General features: G+C 38.3%; 2 protein-coding genes across 5 annotated transcripts in view; both read left to right on the top strand.

Moving 5' to 3' along the window:
- The window catches only part of LOC142344513 (BBSome complex member BBS2-like), an 89,461-nt gene that overhangs the window by 39,947 nt on the left and 25,477 nt on the right, over positions 1–24,037 (top strand). For all 4 annotated transcript variants that reach the window (XM_075396234.1, XM_075396233.1, XM_075396231.1 and 1 more), the window contains exon 4: positions 22,041–22,181. In XM_075396234.1, coding sequence (XP_075252349.1) covers positions 22,041–22,181 — 141 coding nt within the window. The remainder of the gene's footprint in view (positions 1–22,040; positions 22,182–24,037) is intronic.
- Positions 8,369–10,396, top strand: LOC142344516 (uncharacterized). The gene is made up of 2 exons (XM_075396238.1): positions 8,369–9,728; positions 10,041–10,396. The coding sequence occupies exons 1-2, from the start codon at positions 9,481–9,483 to the stop codon at positions 10,099–10,101; spliced, it is 309 nt and encodes a 102-aa protein (XP_075252353.1). The 5' UTR covers positions 8,369–9,480; the 3' UTR covers positions 10,102–10,396.

Here is a 24,037-nt window from a genome sequence, read left to right as displayed (position 1 = left end):
ACACTGTTCTTGACTTTCTATTGTTTAGAGTATAAGGGGCATTGAAATAACTGGCTGCTATCGTCTACTGGTTTAACTGACCTTGCTACTTCATTTTCAGCCATTAACTTGTTAAAACCATTCAAGGGCCGAAAACTGGTGTTGTAGTTGGTATATAAACTACTTCAATATCTATGTCTGATCCCACTTCCTTGCTGTAGATGTGGCCATTGCACATTTGCGGGTTCATATTTATTTTAGTTGCAAACGGGTAACTATAATTGTTATTAATAGCCGCACAGCGATAGCTGGGGCTGTTATTGGCCTTCTCTTGGTTTTTTACAATTCGAAGAATTTGAATTGTATTGGGGCGCTGTATTTTTACGACTTGAAGAGGAGTATTGGAGAAGTCCTTTTTTAAACAATTTTATTGGAGTGATTTTTGAAGCGGGAAATGAAACGCGCGAAAAAATTTGGAGTGCTTTTGGTGCTGAACAAAAGTGAAGAGCGGAGCGAAAAGAGTTGTTTTTGTTCATACTGCTGTTTTTGAGAGAGCGAGAAATTTATGTGTGAAAAAATTTTCTCAAAGCGAGCGAAATTTTTTTGTTCACGTGCGGCTTTTACAAGCAGTTTTTTTGCAAAAGTTTTCTTGGTATATATCATTTTTTTCTTGGGAAAATTGACAGAAAATTGAGACATTTTAAACTATTTTTCTTATTTTTTTGCAGTTTTTCTTTTTTTTTAAATATTAGACAAGTTTCTTAGCCTGTTATGTCTTGCCCATTGGTTTGCGAGTTTTTCATTGCTCTAATTGCAGTGAAACGTTATTCGACTTTATGTTTCCTGGTACTATTAAAAAAGTCCTTAAGTTTTTCTAGTTTTTTTTTTTCAATTTGTTCTAAGTTTTTGAATGCCGTTTCTATTCTTCCTCAAATTTTTTGCGGCATTTGTGGAAGTTCAGGGTTCACAATAGTTGTTCTAGTTGTTTAGTCATAAGTATGGGCAATTTTCTCCTTCGAATCGTTTCCGGAATTTTTCCGGCTATGTTTTTTTTAGATCTAATTACACATTTTCATGATTTCTGAAGTCATATTGGAATAGTGATTTTGGTCACGCCGAAAAAGGAATTACAGCTAAAAAGCGAGTTGTTTTGCGGCGTGAAATTTTTAACTCTAATTTTAAAGTAGAGTGAAAAAAATGGTGTTTGAACAGAAATTCGCTTTCTCGCTATTGATTTTTTGTTCACATGCGGCAATTTCACTTCGATTTTTACTGGTTTTTTCAATTTTTTGGATGGCATTTTTTTCGTAATGGTTTTCCCAATCCATTCATAGTTCATTCTAGGCCAATTTTTGTTGTTTAAACCAAATATCACTTTTTCGCTAGTGGTTTTTTTTCACATGCTGCTATTTAACTTTGATTTTCAGTTTTTTTTTAAATTTTTTGATCTGATTTTTTAGAAATGGTTTTTTTTCGCTCACTCATAGTCCCTGCTAGGTCTAGTCGTTTGTTAATTCAATGAAAATCCTTTGAATTGTACGTCAAGACTTGTCCTGCTATGTTATTTTATTTCGTCGTCGCGATTTTTGTTATGACCATATGACGTCACAACCACTTCAAATCTGCCTTTTGGGCATTCGTTCATGGAATTTTAACAAGTTCGTGCGTGACATCATTTTTCACTCTTAGTTGAGCGAGTTTTTTTGTTTATTCGCGTGATTAAAGGTTTGGTCTTACGTGACTTACCTCACTCTCAAAAATGACTTCCTCACTTTGGTTGACTTTTATTTACTTTAATTCAAACAGATAAGGTCAACTGGGTGTGTGTCACTCTAAATGAAGGTTATTTGAGAGCATCCAATAGAGGCACAAAAAATTATACTGATATTTAATCAAAATATAACATATCAGCCTTCAATAAAAAGACGAATTTTTTTGGCCTGTCTTTTACTGTTTTTTTTGAGACTGCAGATCTACAAAGCTATTGCGGCTATTTTCTGGCAATCTGTCAGCTATATTAGAGCAATTTTTATTTAATTGCTCTCGTAGAGAAGCAATTATTGTAAACATGTGTGTTTTTTGTTATGCAAAATTTTCGCTGGACCGTTTTGACTTTTCGAGTGACTCTTACGCCCTTGACTTTTTGCGTTTCGCGTGATCTATAATACTCAGACATCACAATTTCAAGCAGCTGAACTCAATTGGTGCCAATTTAATACTCAATGTCAAATGAAAAGTTCGGTGAAACTGGTGCCATTTTCACTTTAAATCTGGTATATGTTAACCTCTAATGTGTGGTTATTTGATGCCCACTTTTGAACTTCTCAGTCCCATTTAGGCTGCCACCGACTGAAGTAGGCTGCAATTGATTAAAGCTCCCACTAGTTGATCGAGAGCAATTCTTTTGACGTTTAGTTGGTTATGATGTTCTTAGTTCGCCAACAGGATTTACTGAGATATCAACCTTGTTCGAGTGTATCATCGTCTTTTGTTTCGTGATTAATTGTTCTCGAACGAAGTTTGAAGCAATTATTGTAAATGATCGTTTCGTTTTTAATGCAAACTTTTTTGCTTGACCATTCGAGTGCTTTTCTTCTAGAACACGCATTGACTTCTCAAGTAAATTTTTCGCGCGTTTTTTTTGAGTGATCTCAATTGTTCTCACTCCGAAGTAAAGTTTGTTGCTAAAACAAAAAAGCGATTGTTGCAGATGAGATCACTTCAGCGTGGTAGCTGGGTTGCGAATGATTCTGTCGAGGCCTCCGGAGGTTGCGTGATGAAATCCCACCGTGGTCGGATGCTTTTGCTTTCATAGAAAAATTATTTAGGCTAATGCACTTGAATAAAATCGCCGCGCCTGTCGTTCAAGAGCAATTTGCCCGAAAGGTTGGTCGGTTTGTGTTTCACGCTTCTATAACATTAAATTTTAGCCTCTTTAAGTTTTTTCCAAGTTCTCTTAACTCATCTTTGGAATACTGACTTTCTGTTTTTGTATTGAAGGTAGTTAAGGTTTGATATCGGTTGTTCTTGTGATGCTGTATTGAAGGTAGTTAAGGTTTGATATCGGTTGTTCTTGTGATGCTTGTGACGAGTTTCTGTTTGTCTCCACTTCTTTAAATAGGGTTGCTCTGAGCTTTAGTACTGCAAACTATACTTCTTTCAGGTTCTTGCGACTGTTTCGCTAATATCAGAGTCCCTGGATAGAATAATGCCGAGGTTGGCAATTCCAGCTGACTTAGCGAGGAATACTGTGTGTGTGATCGTCATACAAAATATGTCTGAAACGCCGATAGTTTTTGCTGAAGGTCAGTGTGAACTCTCTTTGTCGTACTCTCTCGGGAAACTCGTATTTCTGCTCTAATTTGCGTCGAGCACCACAGGGTACGAAAAATGCGTGTCCACACAAGAGTTATTTTTTAGGGGTATGAATATCTTATTCTATTTCACCTGGAGTTTTTGCCGACTTCAGTGCTAAAAGTTGGCTCCGAATTTCAAAGATTGCAAGAGGTGTCCTGCTTGCACTTTTATCCTCCTGTATTTCTCTGTGTATTTTAGCTTTGAAAAACTCCGCATAGTCTCTGTGAAACATTTCATATCCAGACATCCTGTTCGACTTCCTTTTTCTCTCGAACCTGGAGCTCCTGTATTAATAGAGTGCTTCTTGCAGAGCCTGAAAAGCATTTTATATATCTTACGATTCCTGTAAATCTTTATTACAGCGGGCTTTCAATCGCGCAGTCTCTTCATCTCTTAACCTTAGTATTAAGTAACTCTATTTTCACTTGGTTAGCGGGATATTTAATTTTCAGAATTCAACGCACTCAGTTTCTGGCGGTCTGAAGTTGTTTTGGCTTTGTCATTTGCCCTGAACAATTGAAGAAGTCCCAAAAATAATAAGTCCCATCTGTGAGTCGACGTAACATTTCCGTTATCCTCGCCAGATCCTTTTCCCTGGCTCTTACTTAGCACCAAGAGCAACAAAAATTCGACCTCATTTGGAGTTGAGAATATTTTGTTCCTTCCTTCATGTCTGTTTTGGCATTGCCTTGATTCCCTTTATTGGCATTGCCTTGATTCCCTTTACGACTGTCTGCCGCTTTATTAATAAATGCACGATAATTATCACGCCATGTAAATCTCCACTCTGAAAACTTTTCTTAAGAGTTTTTGAACTTAGACAGAAGTCTTTCAGCTGAATATTTCCGTCCGGCGATACCAGCAGCTCGTTTTTCTAGTTTCTTTATTTCCTAAAGAAACTGTTTGCGATGCAAAGATCCTGCTCAGTAATTGGTTCTGGCCCCTGCATTTATGCTTTAAATTTGTGATCAACGAGCAGTAGTAGTTTGAAATCACGTTGGTTGGTTTTACTCCCAATGAGTGCAAGTTAATCGACTTTTTAGGCTCTTGTAAGTGCTCGATATACTCATTGTCTCAAGGTTATTAACTTGAGCAATTAGCTTAGTAACGTTTCTTTAAAAAGCGTGAAGTAGATTTTTTTCTGTCCAGATATCAGTAAAATGTTGCTGCTAACTTGGGAACTTCCATTCTCCCTCGGTTATGTTACTGTGAATCTGTCGAACCGATAGGACCTCATACATTAGCTTATCTTTTAGAGCAAAGGCTGCGACAGGTCCAAAAGTCAAGTTTGAGTGTGTCAAAGTGTCGTTTCCTGTTTTTTGAGCTTTATCCTTGTATTCGGTTCAGAGGAAATGGTTAAGGTTCCCCTATCTTCGGCTCCATCATCCTGGGGATCGTTTGTGTTCCGATTTGTTTCTCTCTCTTGTTAGCTAGAGAGATTTTCTCGCAATTGGGACTTGGTAGATCAATCCAAGGCAACCCTCCCGCTTTGTCGGGGCCTCAGACCGGCTACGAGCTTGGAGATGTCATGGCAGTTTGTCTGAGGGAGTTAGGTCCCTAACCTAGGTACTCCCTCTTCAAGCAATGTTGAACTTCCAGTGGACCTCCCCTTTGGCGGGAGACGTTGATATCCAGACATCAAATTTTAAGCGGAACGATTCCCAAAACATGAAGACCACAGCATCGGTGCGAAGCCCATCTGGGGTCCAGTTCTGTGAGGAGTTGAGCCCCAAGTCTCCTAAAACCATCTTTTGGGACATAGAGCATGTGTTGTCTCGACCAAAGATGTAGTGTAGCCAATCTTTATCATTTGAGCTCTGCGATCACAGTTGAGACACTATTATGTGATGTTCCTTCTGTGACAATCATTGCAACTGTCTTGTCAGGACCTTACATATTAAATCCAACTAGCCAATTTTCGTTTCCGATACTCTTTGAGCGCAGGGAAACATTTTTTTTATTCCACTGCCCATCAACTTTCTGTTAATACAGTGTAGCAATCATCTAATGCTCTCTCACATCTCAACCATACTAAACCTGCATTCGTTGCCCACTAGCAAGGAGGTTCAGGTTGTTTGTAGATCACTCTTTTATTGGAGTCTAGCCAGATCACTACTAAATGGTCTAACTTATCTGCTAGTCTCAATTTCACTTCGTTGCTTTGTTAACTTTCGATTCAGTAAAACCATCATTCCTTCATCAGAGATATTTGCATTAGTTAGAAGTTGGTGAGACATGACTGCAAGAGCCATTTAAAAAGGGTCCCACCAACAAGTACTTTTGCTCCTTTCTTCCAAGCGCTTTCCGATGCTCTGCCTCAATTCTTTTTATCTCAGCCTCTTACCTGCGTTGATGAATATCGGACCGGCAAGGAATTCAAAACCAAATTTATTTTGAGTCCGAGGTGGCCATGTTCGCGGCACACTCCTCACACTATTCACTTCGCTAACTATCGCTAACTAACCTTGTAGTGGTTAACCCAGGGGCACCACGTGGAGGTTAGGGACCATGTCCATGCACTGTTTTACTAATCTTCCTCCAAAGTTGTTCGTCTCAGTATAGCACTTCCTTGTTCCCCAAACCTCCAGTAAAGTGTAAGCCAACAGACATGTAGCACATGCTTCTGGAGTTTGCAATAATATACCCCAAACTATTATGGGTAGTCTAAAACGGAAAAGATTTTTCGCCCCATCCAGGCGCACGCTCCTTTCTTTCAAGCGCTTTCCGATGCTCTGCCTCAATTCTTTTTATCTCAGTCTCTTACCTGCGTTGATGAATATCGGACCGGCAAGGAATTCAAAACCAAATTTATTTTGAGTCCGAGGTGGCCATGTTCGCGGTACACTCCTCACACTATTCACTTCGCTAACTATCGCTAACTAACCTCGTAGTGGTTAACCCAGGGGCACCACGTGGAGGTTGGGGACCATGTCCATGCACTGTTTTACTAATCTTCCTCCAAAGTTGTTCGTCTCAGTATAGCACTTCCTTGTTCCCCAAACCTCCAGTAAAGTGTAAGCCAACAGACATGTAGCACATGCTTCTGGAGTTTGCAATAATATACCCCAAACTATTATGGGTAGTCTAAATTGGAAAAGATTTTTCGCCCCATCCAGGCGCACGCTCCTTTCTTTCAAGCGCTTTCCGATGCTCTGCCTCAATTCTTTTTATCTCAGTCTCTTACCTGCGTTGATGAATATCGGACCGGCAAGGAATTCAAAACCAAATTTATTTTGAGTCCGAGGTGGCCATGTTCGCGGTACACTCCTCACACTATTCACTTCGCTAACTATCGCTAACTAACCTCGTAGTGGTTAACCCAGGGGCACCACGTGGAGGTTGGGGACCATGTCCATGCACTGTTTTACTAATCTTCCTCCAAAGTTGTTCGTCTCAGTATAGCACTTCCTTGTTCCCCAAACCTCCAGTAAAGTGTAAGCCAACAGACATGTAGCACATGCTTCTGGAGTTTGCAATAATATACCCCAAACTATTATGGGTAGTCTAAATTGGAAAAGATTTTTCGCCCCATCCAGGCGCACGCTCCTTTCTTTCAAGCGCTTTCCGATGCTCTGCCTCAATTCTTTTTATCTCAGTCTCTTACCTGCGTTGATGAATATCGGACCGGCAAGGAATTCAAAACCAAATTTATTTTGAGTCCGAGGTGGCCATGTTCGCGGCACACTCCTCACACTATTCACTTCGCTAACTATCGCTAACTAACCTTGTAGTGGTTAACCCAGGGGCACCACGTGGAGGTTGGGGACCATGTCCATGCACTGTTTTACTAATCTTCCTCCAAAGTTGTTCGTCTTAGTATAGCACTTCCTTGTTCCCCAAACCTCCTGTAAAGTGTAAGCCAACAGACATGTAGCACATGCTTCTGGAGTTTGCAATAATATACTCCAAACTATAATGGGTAGTCTAAAACGGAAAAGATTTTTCGCCCCATCCAGGCGCACGCTCCTTTCTTTCAAGCGCTTTCCGATGCTCTGCCTCAATTCTTTTTATCTCAGTCTCTTACCTGCGTTGATATCGGACCGGCAAGGAATTCAAAACCAAATTTATTTTGAAGCCGAGGTGGCCATGTTCGCGGCACACTCCTCACACTATTCACTTCGCTAACTATCGCTAACTAACCTCGTAGTGGTTAACCCAGGGGCACCACGTGGAGGTTGGGGACCATGTCCATGCACTGTTTTACTAATTTTCCTCCAAAGTTGTTCGTCTCAGTATAGCACTTCCTTGTTCCCCAAACCTCCAGTAAAGTGTAAGCCAACAGACATGTAGCACATGCTTCTGGAGTTTGCAATAATATACCCCAAACTATTATGGGTAGTCTAAAACGGAAAAGATTTTTCGCCCCATCCAGGCGCACGCTCCTTTCTTTCAAGCGCTTTCCGATGCTCTGCCTCAATTCTTTTTATCTCAGTCTCTTACCTGTGTTGATGAATATCGGACCGGCAAGGAATTCAAAACCAAATTTATTTTGAGTCCGAGGTGGCCATGTTCGCGGCACACTCCTCACACTATTCACTTCGCTAACTATCGCTAACTAACCTTGTAGTGGTTAACCCAGGGGCACCACGTGGAGGTTGGGGACCATGTCCATGCACTGTTTTACTAATCTTCCTCCAAAGTTGTTCGTCTTAGTATAGCACTTCCTTGTTCCCCAAACCTCCTGTAAAGTGTAAGCCAACAGACATGTAGCACATGCTTCTGGAGTTTGCAATAATATACTCCAAACTATAATGGGTAGTCTAAAACGGAAAAGATTTTTCGCCCCATCCAGGCGCACGCTCCTTTCTTTCAAGCGCTTTCCGATGCTCTGCCTCAATTCTTTTTATCTCAGTCTCTTACCTGCGTTGATGAATATCGGACCGGCAAGGAATTCAAAACCAAATTTATTTTGAAGCCGAGGTGGCCGTGTTCGCGGCACACTCCTCACACTATTCACTTCGCTAACTATCGCTAACTAACCTCGTAGTGGTTAACCCAGGGGCACCACGTGGAGGTTGGGGACCATGTCCATGCACTGTTTTACTAATCTTCCTCCAAAGTTGTTCGTCTCAGTATAGCACTTCCTTGTTCCCCAAACCTCCAGTAAAGTGTAAGCCAACAGACATGTAGCACATGCTTCTGGAGTTTGCAATAATATACCCCAAACTATTATGGGTAGTCTAAAACGGAAAAGATTTTTCGCCCCATCCAGGCGCACGCTCCTTTCTTTCAAGCGCTTTCCGATGCTCTGCCTCAATTCTTTTTATCTCAGTCTCTTACCTGTGTTGATGAATATCGGACCGGCAAGGAATTCAAAACCAAATTTATTTTGAGTCCGAGGTGGCCATGTTCGCGGCACACTCCTCACACTATTCACTTCGCTAACTATCGCTAACTAACCTCGTAGTGGTTAACCCAGGGGCACCACGTGGAGGTTGGGGACCATGTCCATGCACTGTTTTACTAATCTTCCTCCAAAGTTGTTCGTCTCAGTCTAGCACTTCCTTGTTCCCCAAACCTCCAGTAAAGTGTAAGCCAACAGACATGTAGCACATGCTTCTGGAGTTTGCAATAATATACCCCAAACTATTATGGGTAGTCTAAAACGTAAAAGATTTTTCGCCCCATCCAGGCGCACGCTCCTTTCTTTCAAGCGCTTTCCGATGCTCTGCCTCAATTCTTTTTATCTCAGTCTCTTACCTGCGTTGATGAATATCGGACCGGCAAGGAATTCAAAACCAAATTTATTTTGAGTCCGAGGTGGCCATGTTCGCGGCACACTCCTCACACTATTCACTTCGCTAACTATCGCTAACTAACCTCGTAGTGGTTAACCCAGGGGCACCACGTGGAGGTTGGAGACCATGTCCATGCACTGTTTTACTAATCTTCCTCCAAAGTTGTTCGTCTCAGTATAGCACTTCCTTGTTCCCCAAACCTCCAGTAAAGTGTAAGCCAACAGACATGTAGCACATGCTTCTGGAGTTTGCAATAATATACCCCAAACTATTATGGGTAGTCTAAAACGGAAAAGATTTTTCGCCCCATCCAGGCGCACGCACGTACATTTTGGGCGCAGTAACTTGCTACATAACAACTCTTATGTAGGGTTTTGGTGGTAGAATACATCTAAACCAAGATCAAATGGTAAAGGGAAAAGAGATGACAGTGCATGAATCTTTGCCGTCAACATCTGCTAACGGTCCAGCAACCTCAACAGACCAGGTGAAGGTCGAGGCGTGTCCAGTTGCTTGCGAGCTGCAAGCTTGTCCACCTGAAAAAATAGTTAACTCAACAGACTTTACAATTGACGATAAAGAAGAAGAAAGTTCCGAAGAAGGATTACTAGAAGCAGATTTGGGAAGGCTAGAAATGTCAGATATGAATATCAGGTGGTTCTTTCCCATTATAGACCCGCAACAACCTATGGACCTCCAATAACCACAATTAACTCGAAACAAGCACATGGAAGTTTTAAAGTACCAGATTTCACCAGTGTCAGATTACAAAGCTCGTGTTTCGAGCTAGGTTACGTGACTCGTGCTAAAGCCACTGCGAAATTCTGGCTGACATATCAAATGACTGCGCAGTTCTCGATTAATAGCACATTTTATCAGTTACTAAGAGGTTTTCTCAGTCATGTAATCTATACATAATGAGGGACTATCTTCTTATTTCGTCTATAATGGTAAAGAACCAATCAGGTCATCACACTTATTTTATTCAACTACAGAAAAGATAGATCCGCATACATCACAGTGTTGAACTTTTTATTGCTGAAAACTAACTTTGAACTCAATTTTTTGATGTGATGTTTTATAGAATCTGGTTCCTCTCGTGATTGAACTACTGCGGCATAAATTCAAATTGTCTTGTTGGGGAAATTGAGGTTTCCAGTATTGATCTTAAGTAAATTTTTAAAAAAATGTTATAAAACGAGCCTGTGTGGCATTACATAGCGATTACATCGCTTGGGAATAGCGCAGCAGATGACTAGACTACAAACCGAAAAGATACTGGAAACTTGGGAGGGCGTAGGGTATAAACGTGAAATTTTTAACTTGACTGGGCTATCTTAGGAAAATTATCTTAGAAAATTATAGCTAAATTACTAGCCCGTCTTATTTCTCAAAAGTTTGAATTGAATTGGAATCGAAGTATAATGGCTAATTAAGTTTTTAAGTGATTTATTACTGAACAGATTTAGAAACTGCAATGAAATTTAAATTTCACGGCTAAAATCAGGTTACTTACTAAATTTGGAATGAATTTGTTTTAGCCGAGTGATTTTTTGGGGCTTTTTGCATTTTTGTAAGATTTTTTACGACCAAATGACGTCACAATCACTTCAAATCAGTTTTTTGTTTGTGTAATTTCTTCAGAATTGCCAGCGTGATGTCATTTTTCACTCATAGTGGCGCGAGTTTTTATGTTCATTCGCGTGTTAAGTTTTTGTTCACATATGACTTACCTCACTCTCCAACTTCCTCACTATGAAATTGACTTTTCTTTACTTTAATTCAAAGAGATAAGGTTAGGTGAATGTGAATTGAATATTATTTGAGAGCAGCTGATTGAAGCAGCAATTAGTTAACATAGCCGGCAGATTGTCGGAAAATAGCCGCGGTAGACGCTTATGGCTTTCAATGAATTGAAACAACTAAAGAAATAAGAGACAGATTGACCACCAGTCCTTTAATAGACCACTAGAATTTTGTGTTACATGGACTGTCATTTTTTGAGACACATACTCTCTAAGGAAAAGGCCGTAATGGAGCTTTTTCAAAATGAATATTCGAAATCACAAACTCTAGACTAATACTCAAGAATTGGGGCATATACGTAAGGCACTACGTAGATGCGCACTGTTGACCTTTAACTAGTAAATGTACGAAAAATTTCAACTTCATTAAGCGAGTTCAGAAGTTATTTTTTTGAGTGAGGTAAGTCACGTAATTGACCTAAAAGCAGAACAAATGACGTCGCGCACACAAATTTTAACTGCAAAGCGGTAGAAATCTCTGAAATTGAAAGTCAATTCCAAGAATTCAGGTCGCATGAATCATCGCTGGAGATGACGAAAAAATCATGATGTCGCCAATAATAGCCGCTATCGCTTCGTGGCGATTAATAAAGATTCGGATCTTTTCCGTTTGTACCTCCCCCACCCCAGGAGCATGTGCGATATTTTTTACAATGTAATGTCGCGTGCTCTGTAAGGGGGGGGGAGCAAACGGAAAAGATGCAAAGATTCTCGATCAAAATTTAACATACCTGAATTTAACAAAGAATTTTTTGTTTTTTTTTTTATTTGACACTGCAGATTACAAAGCTTTTGCAGCTATTTTCTGGAAATCTGCTAGCTTTGTTTTACTTTGGACCTTCTGTACCCTCTCCAGCTAAGTGGGCATAAAACTTTAACGCCCCAGACAAGTGCTATTTTTTTAACATAAAAACGTGTCATGTAACAACACATAGTAATGGGGGGCTTAAAAAACACGGGTCTTTACCATTATAGCCCCCCAGCTTAGTGGTCAGATAACCTATACCCCCCAATCATGATAATTATACCATAATCAGGGGGGCTATAATTTCATGGGGGGTTATAATGGGAAAGACCCAAAAAACACTTGGGTGAACAGAATAGATCTCAAATTTTACAGGTGATAATTTTTATAAATAATGTTCCTCAAAGTGTTCACTTTAAAATAAAAACTGTTTTTAACAACATTGAAAGTGTAAATGTAGGTGGGGGGGGGGGGGTGGGGAGAGGGGTAGATTGAGAACAGATATTTTAGCTTTTTTACTGTTATTTTTATTAAAGCGGCGACTTTTTTGCATGGCCTTCAGTCGCTGCCGGAGTGCCCTGGGCTACGTTTTATTAAAATTTTGTTTCTTTGTTGTCTCGTTTTGAGATAGTTTGAAAAAAGGATCTTCCATTTGTCCCCCCCCCCCCCATCACAGTACGTTACTCCCCGGTTACAGAGCACGTATCATAACTTACTAATTCAATATGTAAAACTATGACACGTGCGTCTCTATATGCATCCACTCAGCGGGGGGGGGGGGGCACAAACAGAAAATGTTGATCCCTTGAGACTCTCTTCTTTCAAGGTCAGTGGAGTGCAATGCTTCATTTATTTCGTTTCTGAAGTCTTACGGCTATATTTTAGTTACTCGTACTTCAGTTCTTTCCGTTAATTGGGAATCTAGAGGGCCTGCAACTTATGTGGAAATGAGGAAACAGATTCTGTTCAATGCAATTGTCAAATGCTCTAATAGTCATTTTAGAAACCGTTTATATTCTTGGCTCAACGAAGAATCCAATTTTGAAAGATGATTATGAATAATTATATGCTGTGTAGATGTTACGTATAAAAATGTCTCTCGAGTTAGTCACTTTCAGGAGTCAAACTAAGCAGAGTGAACAGATATTTGTTCATTTGTAAGAATTGAGGAAAAAAATTGTGCAGGCATTAAAAAGCACGTCGTTTGATCACTTGGTTACTTTAGTATTCTTTGAAAAAAGTAGACAATCAAGTGGCAAATTTACATGATAAACTGTCTCAACTTGGAAGCAATTGATTTCATTTTCTCCCGTCCGTTCCTTGTCACAGTTCCAGAAAATTAAGGCTTACGGAACTGTTTCCCCGTCCTGTGAACATCTTAGTTTTAATAGGCAACCGACTATGTTGATGAAATTTGCTGTAGAAACCAAACCAATTTCATTATGATTGCGAGAATCTCGTTTTTAACTCAATAGTATCTGTACTGAAAACAAAACAGAATACTCAGAATGTTCTTAAGGAAAACTCCTGCGTTATTTTAAGAAACTAAGGAATTTTCTTACAGTCAATCAATCAATCTATCAGGCTAAGTGATAATCTGAGATCAACCTGGCACCAATTTTGTAGGAGTTTTGAATCTAAAATAAATTTCCTCCCTCGTAATTAATCGAGTGTTCAAATCTTAAAAACTGAATTTTATGTTTTTGATTTTATGCGCAAATTTGAATGAAATTATTTTTTTGAACTAAATTGTGAAGCAGCTGAGTGGTAATTATTGTAAAATGAAACTATTAGCTTTGATAAGTGAGAATTGTTCCGGATGTTATTAAGACTATCAAGTTTTGTAACGAAGGAAGTCAAACTTTGTTTAGTTAGTATCCGTCTAATTAGCTAACCGAGCACTCATTACATTGAATGGAAGCAGTAGTTGTTAAAATGAGATAAGATAGAAATTATAGCTCGTTATAGCGTCAATGTAACTTAGTAACCTACTTACATCAGATTAACAACCATTTTAGCAAATTGGGTCTATAAATAATAGGTCAGGCACAACAAAAATTAGTTGCTGTGAATTTATTGTTTTTGTAGAAGTCTATTGTACATTTATTTCATTTGAACTGAACCTTGCTAACTATCGTTCGGGGAAGCAAGTTCAGTTTGCGCCTTTGTGGAGTTGACGGTTTTTGTTGCTAATCTTTGCGAATATGGTGTTTTTGGAACTGGCTGGCTTTGTTGGTGTTTACACTGGACTAGCTTTATCCTACGTAAAGTTCCTCGACTGGTTGGATGGACCGAAACGACGTCAATGCAACCAATGCGGACGAAGCGAATGGATTCACGAATCTCAGTTGTTTGATGACAAACCTACCGAAAATGGTGATGTCGTCGAAAGCGAGTTGGAAAGATTGGGTCGGAATCAAATTTTGAGAGATGTATGTACGTGCAGCTACCAAAACTATCTCCTTGCAAAACAAAATATGAGCAACATTGTTAGATCACAGGAAGGCCAGGAAAAGGATTCTATTTCGAATGTGAACACCTTTATTTCGGGCAACGAAGTCAAAGCAGCGCCGCAATGTGATGGAAATCCGAAGACCGATTTGAGGGCAAAAAGCAATCGTCTGCTTGCAAAACAAGTTCAAAAAGAGAAGACTAATCAAGCTCAATTGTTGGCCTATGTGGTTAACGAGGACATAGTTCTATATGATCGTCCCGTAGACTATTGTTGAAATCAAATTTGTTGATTTACTAGCAAATTCTGGATGTAATTGCCTTTAGTTCGAATGGTATTTCAACTAGAAATACATCATAAATGTACCCTTTTTAGCCATCTTGATATGTACCACTTGTTTTCTGTTGTTAATTCAACCTGTTCGTATCGGTTTTCCACAAGTAATTGTCAGCCCAAAAAGCATAAGCATTGTCAAAATTCTCGCACATCATATTGGGTTATGGTCAGTTGATATCTAAACCCATAAATCGCTGATATGGGCCTGGCAAGACTCTAAAAAGAACTTTTTCTTGCTATCTTAGAACAGCAAAAAGTAACTCGATCGGTGCTCTAATTTGATTGAAAATTGTTTATATCGTTTGAGTCAAATGTTTATTCTGTCTGTCGAGAAATTTTGTAAATAGATTTCGGAACTTATAATCGACACTTTATTACGTCACAATTCTTAACGTCACCAAATTTAACCTCCATTTTTAAGAAAAGTTTTTGCATGCAACATTATTAATGGTGCTTCAAAATGTTTTTCAAAGAGTACTTAAGACGCTGAAAATATCAATGACTGTTTTACTAGAAAATGGTCTGATTTAGCTAATATTGCTCAAAGCAATTGCGGTTTTTTGTTGTGCTCATTAACGTCACAGAAACAGTTAAATTTTCTTCATTCACACATTGTTAAAGGCCGACTTAATTTCCCTGTAAACGTAGATAGCAACACAAAGTTGTTGCACTGAACGAAAAATAATGTGGTTCTTGAATTGTTAAAGTGAATTACTATAAAGTATTTAAAAATATCATGACTCTTTAGAAGTTTGTTACATTCGTTGACAAAAGTAAACCCACAAAACGCAATTTTACTTGGTAAACTGCCTGTATTTGAAGTCAATATTAAAATATTTTTGGCCATTTCCAGTTATTTTCGTCAATTGACGCAAAAGGATCAGAAGTTTATTAGGTCTAAGTTTGGATAAACTGACAAGCTTGCGTACGAAGAAAATCCAGATAGAAGTTGGCCAGTTTTCCATAAGAAGCAGTGTGTTCATTACCACGTGCAATTCGTTTAACTTGCTCGTGACTCTATAATTTTGAGCCACATTTTGCATTGTAAACTGAACAAATCTATGATGAAGTTGCACATGTTTTTTCTAGGACTAAACATGCGGCGTCCTACAAAAAACTGGCCAACCTCTATCTGGATTTTCTTGTATGTGAGTTTTGCAGTTTATTCAATTCTAGATATTTTAAACTTCTGATTATGCGTCGATTGATATGAAAGTCGTTAGCAGCGACAAAATTTTTGTTGACTAAAATTTGCTTCTAAAATATGCTATTTACAATGTCAAATTGGAATTTGTGAATTTACATTTGTCAACGTGTATAAATATGTTTCTGTTTGGTTCATGTTTCCTCCTTTTTATTATCCACCCTCATCTGAGCAGGCTACTATAGCGCTCCTTAGTTTTACAATTCAAGGAATTTGAATTGTATTCGGGCGATGGCTTTATTTTTTAAGATCTGTTCACACGTTTATGTATTCTGAATTCAGTTGATGTGATGGTTTTGGCCACTCCGAACAGGAAGTGGAACGAAAAGGCCGTTGATTTTGCGGCGTGAAATTGTTTCACTCCTACTTCTTCGCTAGTCATAAATTTGTATCCTTTAAAGTTATTTTGCGGCTTTTGACATTTTGTGTGAAATCTTTTTGACTTCTCTAGACTGGTTTTCTTTCTCTTTTCTCATCCTGCTGATTTTTTAAAAAACAGCTTTGCTCAGCAGAACAATCAAAATTGAACAAAATGAAAGTAGAAACCGACGAAACCCAGGTTTTGCTGTCCCTTGTTTCAAGGTTATCTATTTAGTCTTAGTTACCACATCTAATGTTTATTTCTGTGGATATCAGTCCTTGTCCTCTCATTATGAAACCGAAGTATGTCTAACTACGAAATCAAGTCAAATTGATTGCTCTTTTAAAGATGCGGCTATTTTCCGACAAGCTGCAGGGGTTGCGTTAAAATAAGGAAGTACTTGATTCTGCCAACACAAACGTTCAGCACAAAAAAACCTGATGAGTGCTAGATGGCTGTGAACAAAAACCGAGGAACGCGACGAATTAAAAGAAAAGCAAAAAGTCCGCAATTACAATTCAAAACCATGGGACAAGTTATAGGCCTTGAGATCAGCCTCAGTAAAGATGAACATATAAGATCTCTCAAAAATTCTATTCCCATTTTCTAAAAGAAACCAGTGATTCACGAATCCTTACAGCGAAAAATTTTTTCCATAAGAGTTCAGACTGCTGCATTTTAAAACCAAACACATTGTTGGTAACTTTATTAAAAGGGTCGGTGAGACTAACAAGAAAACGAAAACTACAGCACACAAGGACGCGGACGCTTCTCAAAAAGCTTTTTCAAAAAACAACTGGTGTCAAAGTTGTCGAATCTATAAGATATGCAACGACACCATTGAATAGATTCAATTTTGTTTCACTAGAGAGCCAATGAGTTTCATCATTAACGCGATAAAGTTACAGGACAGCGACATTTTCGCAGATTACTTGCGGTCGTACGAAGCAATTTTTTTGAAAGTGTCTTTTTAATGCAACATTTTGCCTGGCCATTTTTAATCTTTTGTTCAAGAATGATATTTGCTTTCAAGTGTCCTTTTCACGACATCGTAATTTTTGCGTGATCGCAATTTCTCTCACTCGAAAATTAATTTTAATGCTATGATAAAGCGATTGTGAGCAATGGGTTATCAACACCTTTTCTGCGTCCTGGAAGTCGCAGATTCGAACCATGTAGGGTCGAACCATCCATAAAAATTTCTTAAGCTTTACCGCTCTAAATTAAATTGCCCTGACCTGTTATTTGAGGGCAACTCATCAGACTTCAGTGGCATTATTTTAGTAAAAACAATCATTGTCAAAGTCGTTATAACCGCTAGATATAATTTGAGACAATTGAATTTCAAAACTTCAATTGTGCCTCGTTAAGGAGCCAATTAGTCCAGTCACTAATGAGAAAAAAATTTACGATCGAAACAAAAATTTCACTAATATTCAAAAATTTCACTAATATTCAAAAATTTCACTAATATTCAAAAATTTCACTAATATTCTGTTATTTTTAATTTTTTATTAGAATTTTTATTTTTATTAGAATGCATAGTGATAGTCATAGAAACCTAAAGTTATCAACTGTAAACGTTGGATAGCTTTGTTCATTGGTAAGGCATCGGGGTCTGTCATATTGGAGGTTTCACAATTAGACAACAAAAAGAACAACAAACATGTCAACACTAACAAAATCGCTGTTTTTTGCGAAATCATAATCTTAGTCATAAAAACCACCAGAGACTATCAACTGGAAACGTTGAATAGGTGTATATAGGCAGTAGAAAGTCGGTCAAAAAAGATCAACAAAAACAGGCAAAACAGGCAAAAATCACTAATCTTATGAAGACAGTTACTAGGTGTTCGTTGACCTTCGTCAGGCGTTAGAAAAAAGATCGGGCTTTGAATTACTCCATTGTTTGTTCTCTTTTTGACTTCAACGTGACTGTAGTTGCTTCTACAATTGAATTTCCCATTGACATCCGACATAGAAAAGTCGTGAACTTACCTTAAAAAGACCGTGTTCCACTAAAATTCAAATCTCTTGGATTACACAATAAGGGACAGCGAAGTGTAACAACAACCTGTCATGAAAGTGCATGACAATAGAAAACGACAAATACTGTAAAATTGCCGTTTCATGAAAAAAGCAGTTTTTTCTTTTTTAAAATGGGATCAAACAATGCAGCAACCCTCCTGTATCTTACAAGATAAAACCAGTAACACTATGGTTAACACTTTTGACATATTTTTGTAAAGTTTATCATAGTTTGAGTAAAAATTACCGACTGTTGATGTTTGTAACAATGTAAGCAATGATCGAAATTGTAACTTTTGGAAACCTTATGTAATGATTTGTTTACTTGATGCAGCTGGAAAGCGCCATTTTTGAATTCCTCCTTGATATATCGATTGGGCCCAGTGAAAATCTGACTCGCCCAGCAGCCAAATTCCTCTAGGGGAAGTTTTTTTAAAAAGACAGAAAGTGTTATTGAACATAGCTCCAGAACGTTGCAGACGGGTGTGCCTAGCATAAAATAGTTTTGCCTCAATGTAATGTCATATTCGTACTTTATTCTCAGGGTTAGTTTGGAATGAATTTGAATTTCAACAAGTATGAATTTGACGGCGGGTCTAGTTGAATTACCTCAAGTGCTCTTAACGTCACATGACACCTAGCAGCTTCCTATCGATCGGGGCTTTGCAAAATGTCCACTGCCTTAGTTTGTTGAGCGAAGGAACATAGGAAAGCAGATCGTTCCAAATTAGTCGTAGTCTGCCTGTCTGGTATCAACGGCGAAGTCATCATTTTCAGTGTCTGATTGAATCCGGCTTGAGGAACGTTGCAGACGGATGTGCCTAGCAGGAAATTTAGTCCTCAACTCATATGACCCTTCATAATCAAAATTGAAAATAGAAATGGAGCAGAATTTGCAAAAAGGAGCTCCAATGTCTTGAAAAGATAAGGGTGAATACTTGAAGAGAAAATAATTGAAACTTTCAAATTGAACGATGTCTTGAGCAGTAACTTCGGATGCAATATGAATCTATTTTTAGAATTGATTACCGTGTTTTCAGTGTTTTTCATATCGTTATGTTTTTCGTTTTTGTTATAAATTTTGTTTTAATCAACAGTATCAATTTCCAAAAACCGTTAAATCAAATTTAACGCCAATTAACAGTTGATTTCACATTTCATAAAAGTTTTTGGGGCACAGTCATTAGCGATACAAGGTTTTTAGTCGACAAAAAGGACAATAAGGGACCACAAAGTGTGACAACATCCTGTCATGAAAGTGCATGACAATAGAGAACGACAAATACCATAAAATTGCCGTTTCATGAAAAAAAGCAGGAGTTTTCTTTTCCTTTTTAAAATAGGATCAAACAATGCAGCAACCCTCCTGTACCTTACAAGATAAAACCAGTAACACTATGGTTTACACTGTTGACATATTTCTGTAAAATTTATCATAGTTTGAGTAAAAATTACCGACTGATAATGCTTGTTGATTAGATTAACAATGTAAGCAGAAATGATCGAAATTGTGACTTTTGGAATCCTTATGTTAAGATTTGTTTACTTGATGCAGCTGGAAAGCGCCATTTTTGAATTCCTCCTTGATATATCGATTGGGCCCAGTGAAAATCTGACTCGCCCAGCAGCCAAATTCCTCTAGGTGAAGTTTTTTTAAAAAGACAGAAAGTGTCATTGAACAGAGCTCCAGAACGTTGCAGACGGGTGTGCCTAGCATAAAATAGTTTTGCCTCAATGTAATGTCATATTCGTACTTTTTCTCAGGGTGAGTTTGGATTGAGTTTGAATTTCAACAAGTATGAATTTGACGGCGGGTCTAGTTGAATTACCTCAAGTGCTCTTAACGTCACATGACACCTAGCAGCTTCCTATCGATCGGGGCTTTGCAAAATGTCCACTGCCTTAGTTTGTTGAGCGAAGGAACATAGGAAAGCAGATCGTTCCAAATTAGCCGTAGTCTGCCTGTCTGGTATCAACGGCGAAGTCATCATTTTCAGTGTCTGATTGAATCCGGCTTGAGGAACGTTGCAGACGGATGTGCCTAGCAGGAAATTTAGTCCTCAACTCATATGACCCTTCATAATCAAAATTGAAAATAAAAATGGAGCAGAATTTGCAAAAAGGAGCTCCAATGTCTTGAAAAGATAAGGGTGAATACTTGAAGAGAAAATAATTGAAACTTTCAAATTGAACGATGTCTTGAGCAGTAACTTCGGATGCAATATGAATCTATTTTTAGAATTGATTACCGTGTTTTCAGTGTTTTTCATATCGTTATGTTTTTCGTTTTTGTTATAAATTTTGTTTTAATCAACAGTATCAATTTCCAAAAACCGTTAAATCAAATTTAACGCCAATTAACAGTTGATTTCACATTTCATAAAAGTTTTTGGGGCACAGTCATTAGCGATACAAGGTTTTTAGTCGACAAAAAGGACAATAAGGGACCACAAAGTGTGACAACATCCTGTCATGAAAGTGCATGACAATAGAGAACGACAAATACCATAAAATTGCCGTTTCATGAAAAAAAGCAGGAGTTTTCTTTTCCTTTTTAAAATAGGATCAAACAATGCAGCAACCCTCCTGTACCTTACAAGATAAAACCAGTAACACTATGGTTAACACTGTTGACATATTTTTGTTAAATTTATTATAGTTTGAGTAAAAATTACCGACTGATAATGCTTGTTGATTAGATTAACAATGTAAGCAGAAATGATCGAAATTGTGACTTTTGGAAACCTTATGTAAAGATTTGTTTACTTGATGCAGCTGAACAGTGCCATTTTTGAATTCCCCCTTGATATATCGATTGGCAAGGGTTGATTAATGTTAGTCTTCCTCCCGACTAGGGGATCAACGTTTATTGCGCTGACGGGTGTATTTATCTTTCAAATTATTCCTTGCATACATTGGAGCGAGATTTTGCTATTTTAAAAGAAATTTATATGAACCGTTATCAAAAACGACTGTGAACACTTTTTGGGCTTAAACACTAGAGAGTCCTCTTTTTACTTCACCAAATGCTGTTAAAATGCTTTGCCAAATTCTTTCAAAATTCTCTACATTAAATTAGACTTTAAAAAACTAGTGTAGAAGGTACTTAGAGATACTTTTTTCTCTGGAATATGCAATTACTTCTAAAGTGTCTGATATTGCTTTCGAATCGCAGAATTTCGAATTGGAGATACAGATATCGTTTCAAATTTTACAACAACAAATTTTGAAATAAGTTTTAACTCAAAGTTGCAATTTACTTCAATTATTTCAAAAGATGTGGAATTCACTTCCAAATGCCGTTTTTCTCTTATGAAGGTTGCCTGATTCCCGAAATTTTTGCTGTTTAAGCAATTTTTGAAGAGACTACTCAAAACAGCTATACCATTGCTTTTGATATTGAACCTACTCCTGAACTTTCATCTTCCCGTGGTAAGCCGTTTTATAATTTGGGGTAGATAAGTTAGTCCTGTTGCTCTTTCTTTTTATTCGAGTGTTTGTACGTCCCCTGACCGTTTTTTCTTCTCACCATTTGACTTTCCTTCGACAGAAATGGGGGTACACTTTTGAAAGCAATTCAGTGTTAGGTCTAGGTGAAATTGTCGATGAGCTGTGCTGGTCTTTTAAGATGCACAGCGTTCGAAAATAGCTGGAAGGCGGAAATTCACGGATCAATGAGTAATTTTTGATGTTCCCACATGTTTATATTATCACCTCGCACACCTAATCAGACTAGTCTGATTAGGCCATAGTTTTTAATTATCATCTCGTGTTTTTCGATTGAGAGCAATTTGTCCGATCTTAGTTGGGCATGTTTGATAGTTTTAATCCTCTGTAGAATTTATAAGTTGTGATGATAAGCCCACATATTGTTAAGCTATGCATGCTATTATTGCAAAAGCACTCAATAATTTGTTCATGCAGTATAATGAAAACAAAATGTTCACATGGGTGGAGAAAGAAACAGCTCTATATTTTTAAGATACCATCTCGTTTGAAATTGAGGCCTGATTGTTTTGAAATTTCTGATTGTAGATTACGGGAGACAGTGTGACTGCAATGATTCTGTGTCCCGTGTTGCAGAATGGCAGGAACCAGTTGATTGTGGGCTCAGAGGACTACGACATCCGCATATTCGAAGACGACGAGATTGTGATGGAGATGAAGGAAACGGCGGTTAGTTGCAGTTTTTGACAAAATTCCCTTGCCTAAGCTGTAAAATGAGAAAGTCGGTGGTGCTAAGTTTTGCAAAAAGGTAAAATTTTTGTACATGTTGGGGACTTAACCTACTGAGCCGGATCTGAGATCAGTGGTTTCTGTGTCCGGATAAAACAGTTCCCGACAAAACAGTCCCAAACTACAAAATATTCACAGACAAAACAGTCCCAGACAAAATAGCTTAGCTGTATCATAATAGCTTAGCTGTTTCTTAGCGTACCTATATCTCGTCCCACTGACAAAGGAGGATGCAGGACAAGGAACAGCAATATTAGCAGAAACTATCGCAATCGAAATTGTCAGGAAAAGAAGTCACCAAAAAACATCATATGACAACTTTGGCTGAGATAAATGATATCAAGTAGGGCAAATTGCTCGGCTTGTTACTGCCATTATTGCTGAAGGCATTCAACGGTGTTTTATGTGCCATCGCTACCAGTTTAATTGAACTGGCCAAATTCAAACGGTATTTCAGTTGCTTATTTGAGGTTTAAGCTATTGTTACGACCTAAAGATAACCCGGGAAAAGGATCTTTGATGAAGCGCATAATTGAGTCGTGGTTAAGGATAAATTTTCATCAATTATTTCAATCTCGACTCAGCTTTAAAATGAAGAACATCGTAAGCATTGACAGCCTCGGGGCCCGAAAAACCTAACCCTGGCCTGATAGTGGGTTTCGAATAAAGATGCATGAGTTTGACGGTGGTTCTAGTTAAATTACCTCAAGCGCTCTTAAATTCACATGACCTAGCAGTTACCTAGAGCGGCCCAGTGACAATTCGTGTGACTCGTCCCAGCAGCCAGATTCCCCTCGGGGAAGTTCATTAAAAAGACAGAAAATGTCATTCCCTGCAATAGCTCCTTTGCAAGATGTCCATTACTGTAGTTGGTTGAGCAAAACAACATTCTAGGAAAGCAGATTGTTCCCTTTTAGCCGGACTGTCTCATTGAACATAGCTCCGGAACGTTGCAGACGGGTGTGCCTAGCAGAAAATTGTTTGGCCTCATTGTAAGTCATCGTACTTGCTTCTCAGGGTGAGTTTGGAATGAATTTGAATTTCATCAAGTATGAATTTGACGGCGAGTGTAGTTAAATTACCTCACGTGCTCTAAACGTCACATGACCTCGCAGCTACCTATCGATCGGGGCTTTGCAAGATGTCCACTGTCTTAATTCGTTGAGCGAAAGAACATAGAAGGAAAGCAGATCGTTCCAAATTAGCCGTAGTCAGCTTTTCCTGCATCAACGGCGAAGTCATCATGATCAGTGTCTGATTGAATTCGGCTCCAGGAACGTTGCAGACGGATGTGCCTAGCAGGAAATTTAGTCCTCAACTCATATGACCCTACATAATCAAAATTGAAAAAAAATAGCAGAATTTGCAAAAAGGAGCTCCAATGTCTTGAAAAGCTAAGGGTGAATACTTGAAAAGAAAATAATTGAAACTTTCAAAATGAACGATGTCTTGAGCAATCACATCGGATGCAATCTAAATCTATTTACAGAATTGATTACCGTGTTTTCAGTGTTTTTCATATTGTTATGTTTTTCATTTTTGTTATAAATATTGTTTTAATCAACAGTATCAATTTCGAAAAACCAGTAAATCAAATTTAACGCCAATTAACAGTTGATTGCAAATTTCATAGAAAGTATATGGGGCACTGTCATTAGCGGGACAAGGTTTTCATTCGAGAAAAAGGACAATAAGGGACAACAAAGTGTGACACCAACCTGTCATGACAGTGCATGACAATAGAAAACGACAAATACCGTAAAATTGCCGTTTCATGAAAAAAGCAGTTTTCTTCT

This window comes from Convolutriloba macropyga, chromosome 8 (genome assembly GCF_964194025.1).
Source record: "Convolutriloba macropyga chromosome 8, txConMacr16.3, whole genome shotgun sequence".
NCBI lineage: Eukaryota > Metazoa > Xenacoelomorpha > Acoela > Convolutidae > Convolutriloba > Convolutriloba macropyga.
This window is presented reverse-complemented; position numbering and strand designations above follow the sequence as displayed.

What these genes read in the sequence shown, in the direction of transcription:
- LOC142344516 (XM_075396238.1), top strand. Translation starts at nt 9,481, where the DNA reads ATGGTAAAGGGAAAAGAGATGACAGTGCATGAATCTTTGCCGTCAACA. An exon ending in ATGTCAGATATGAATATCAG is followed by an intron (nt 9,729 to 10,040) that starts GTGGTTCTTTCC and finishes AGAACCAATCAG; the next exon opens with GTCATCACACTTATTTTATT.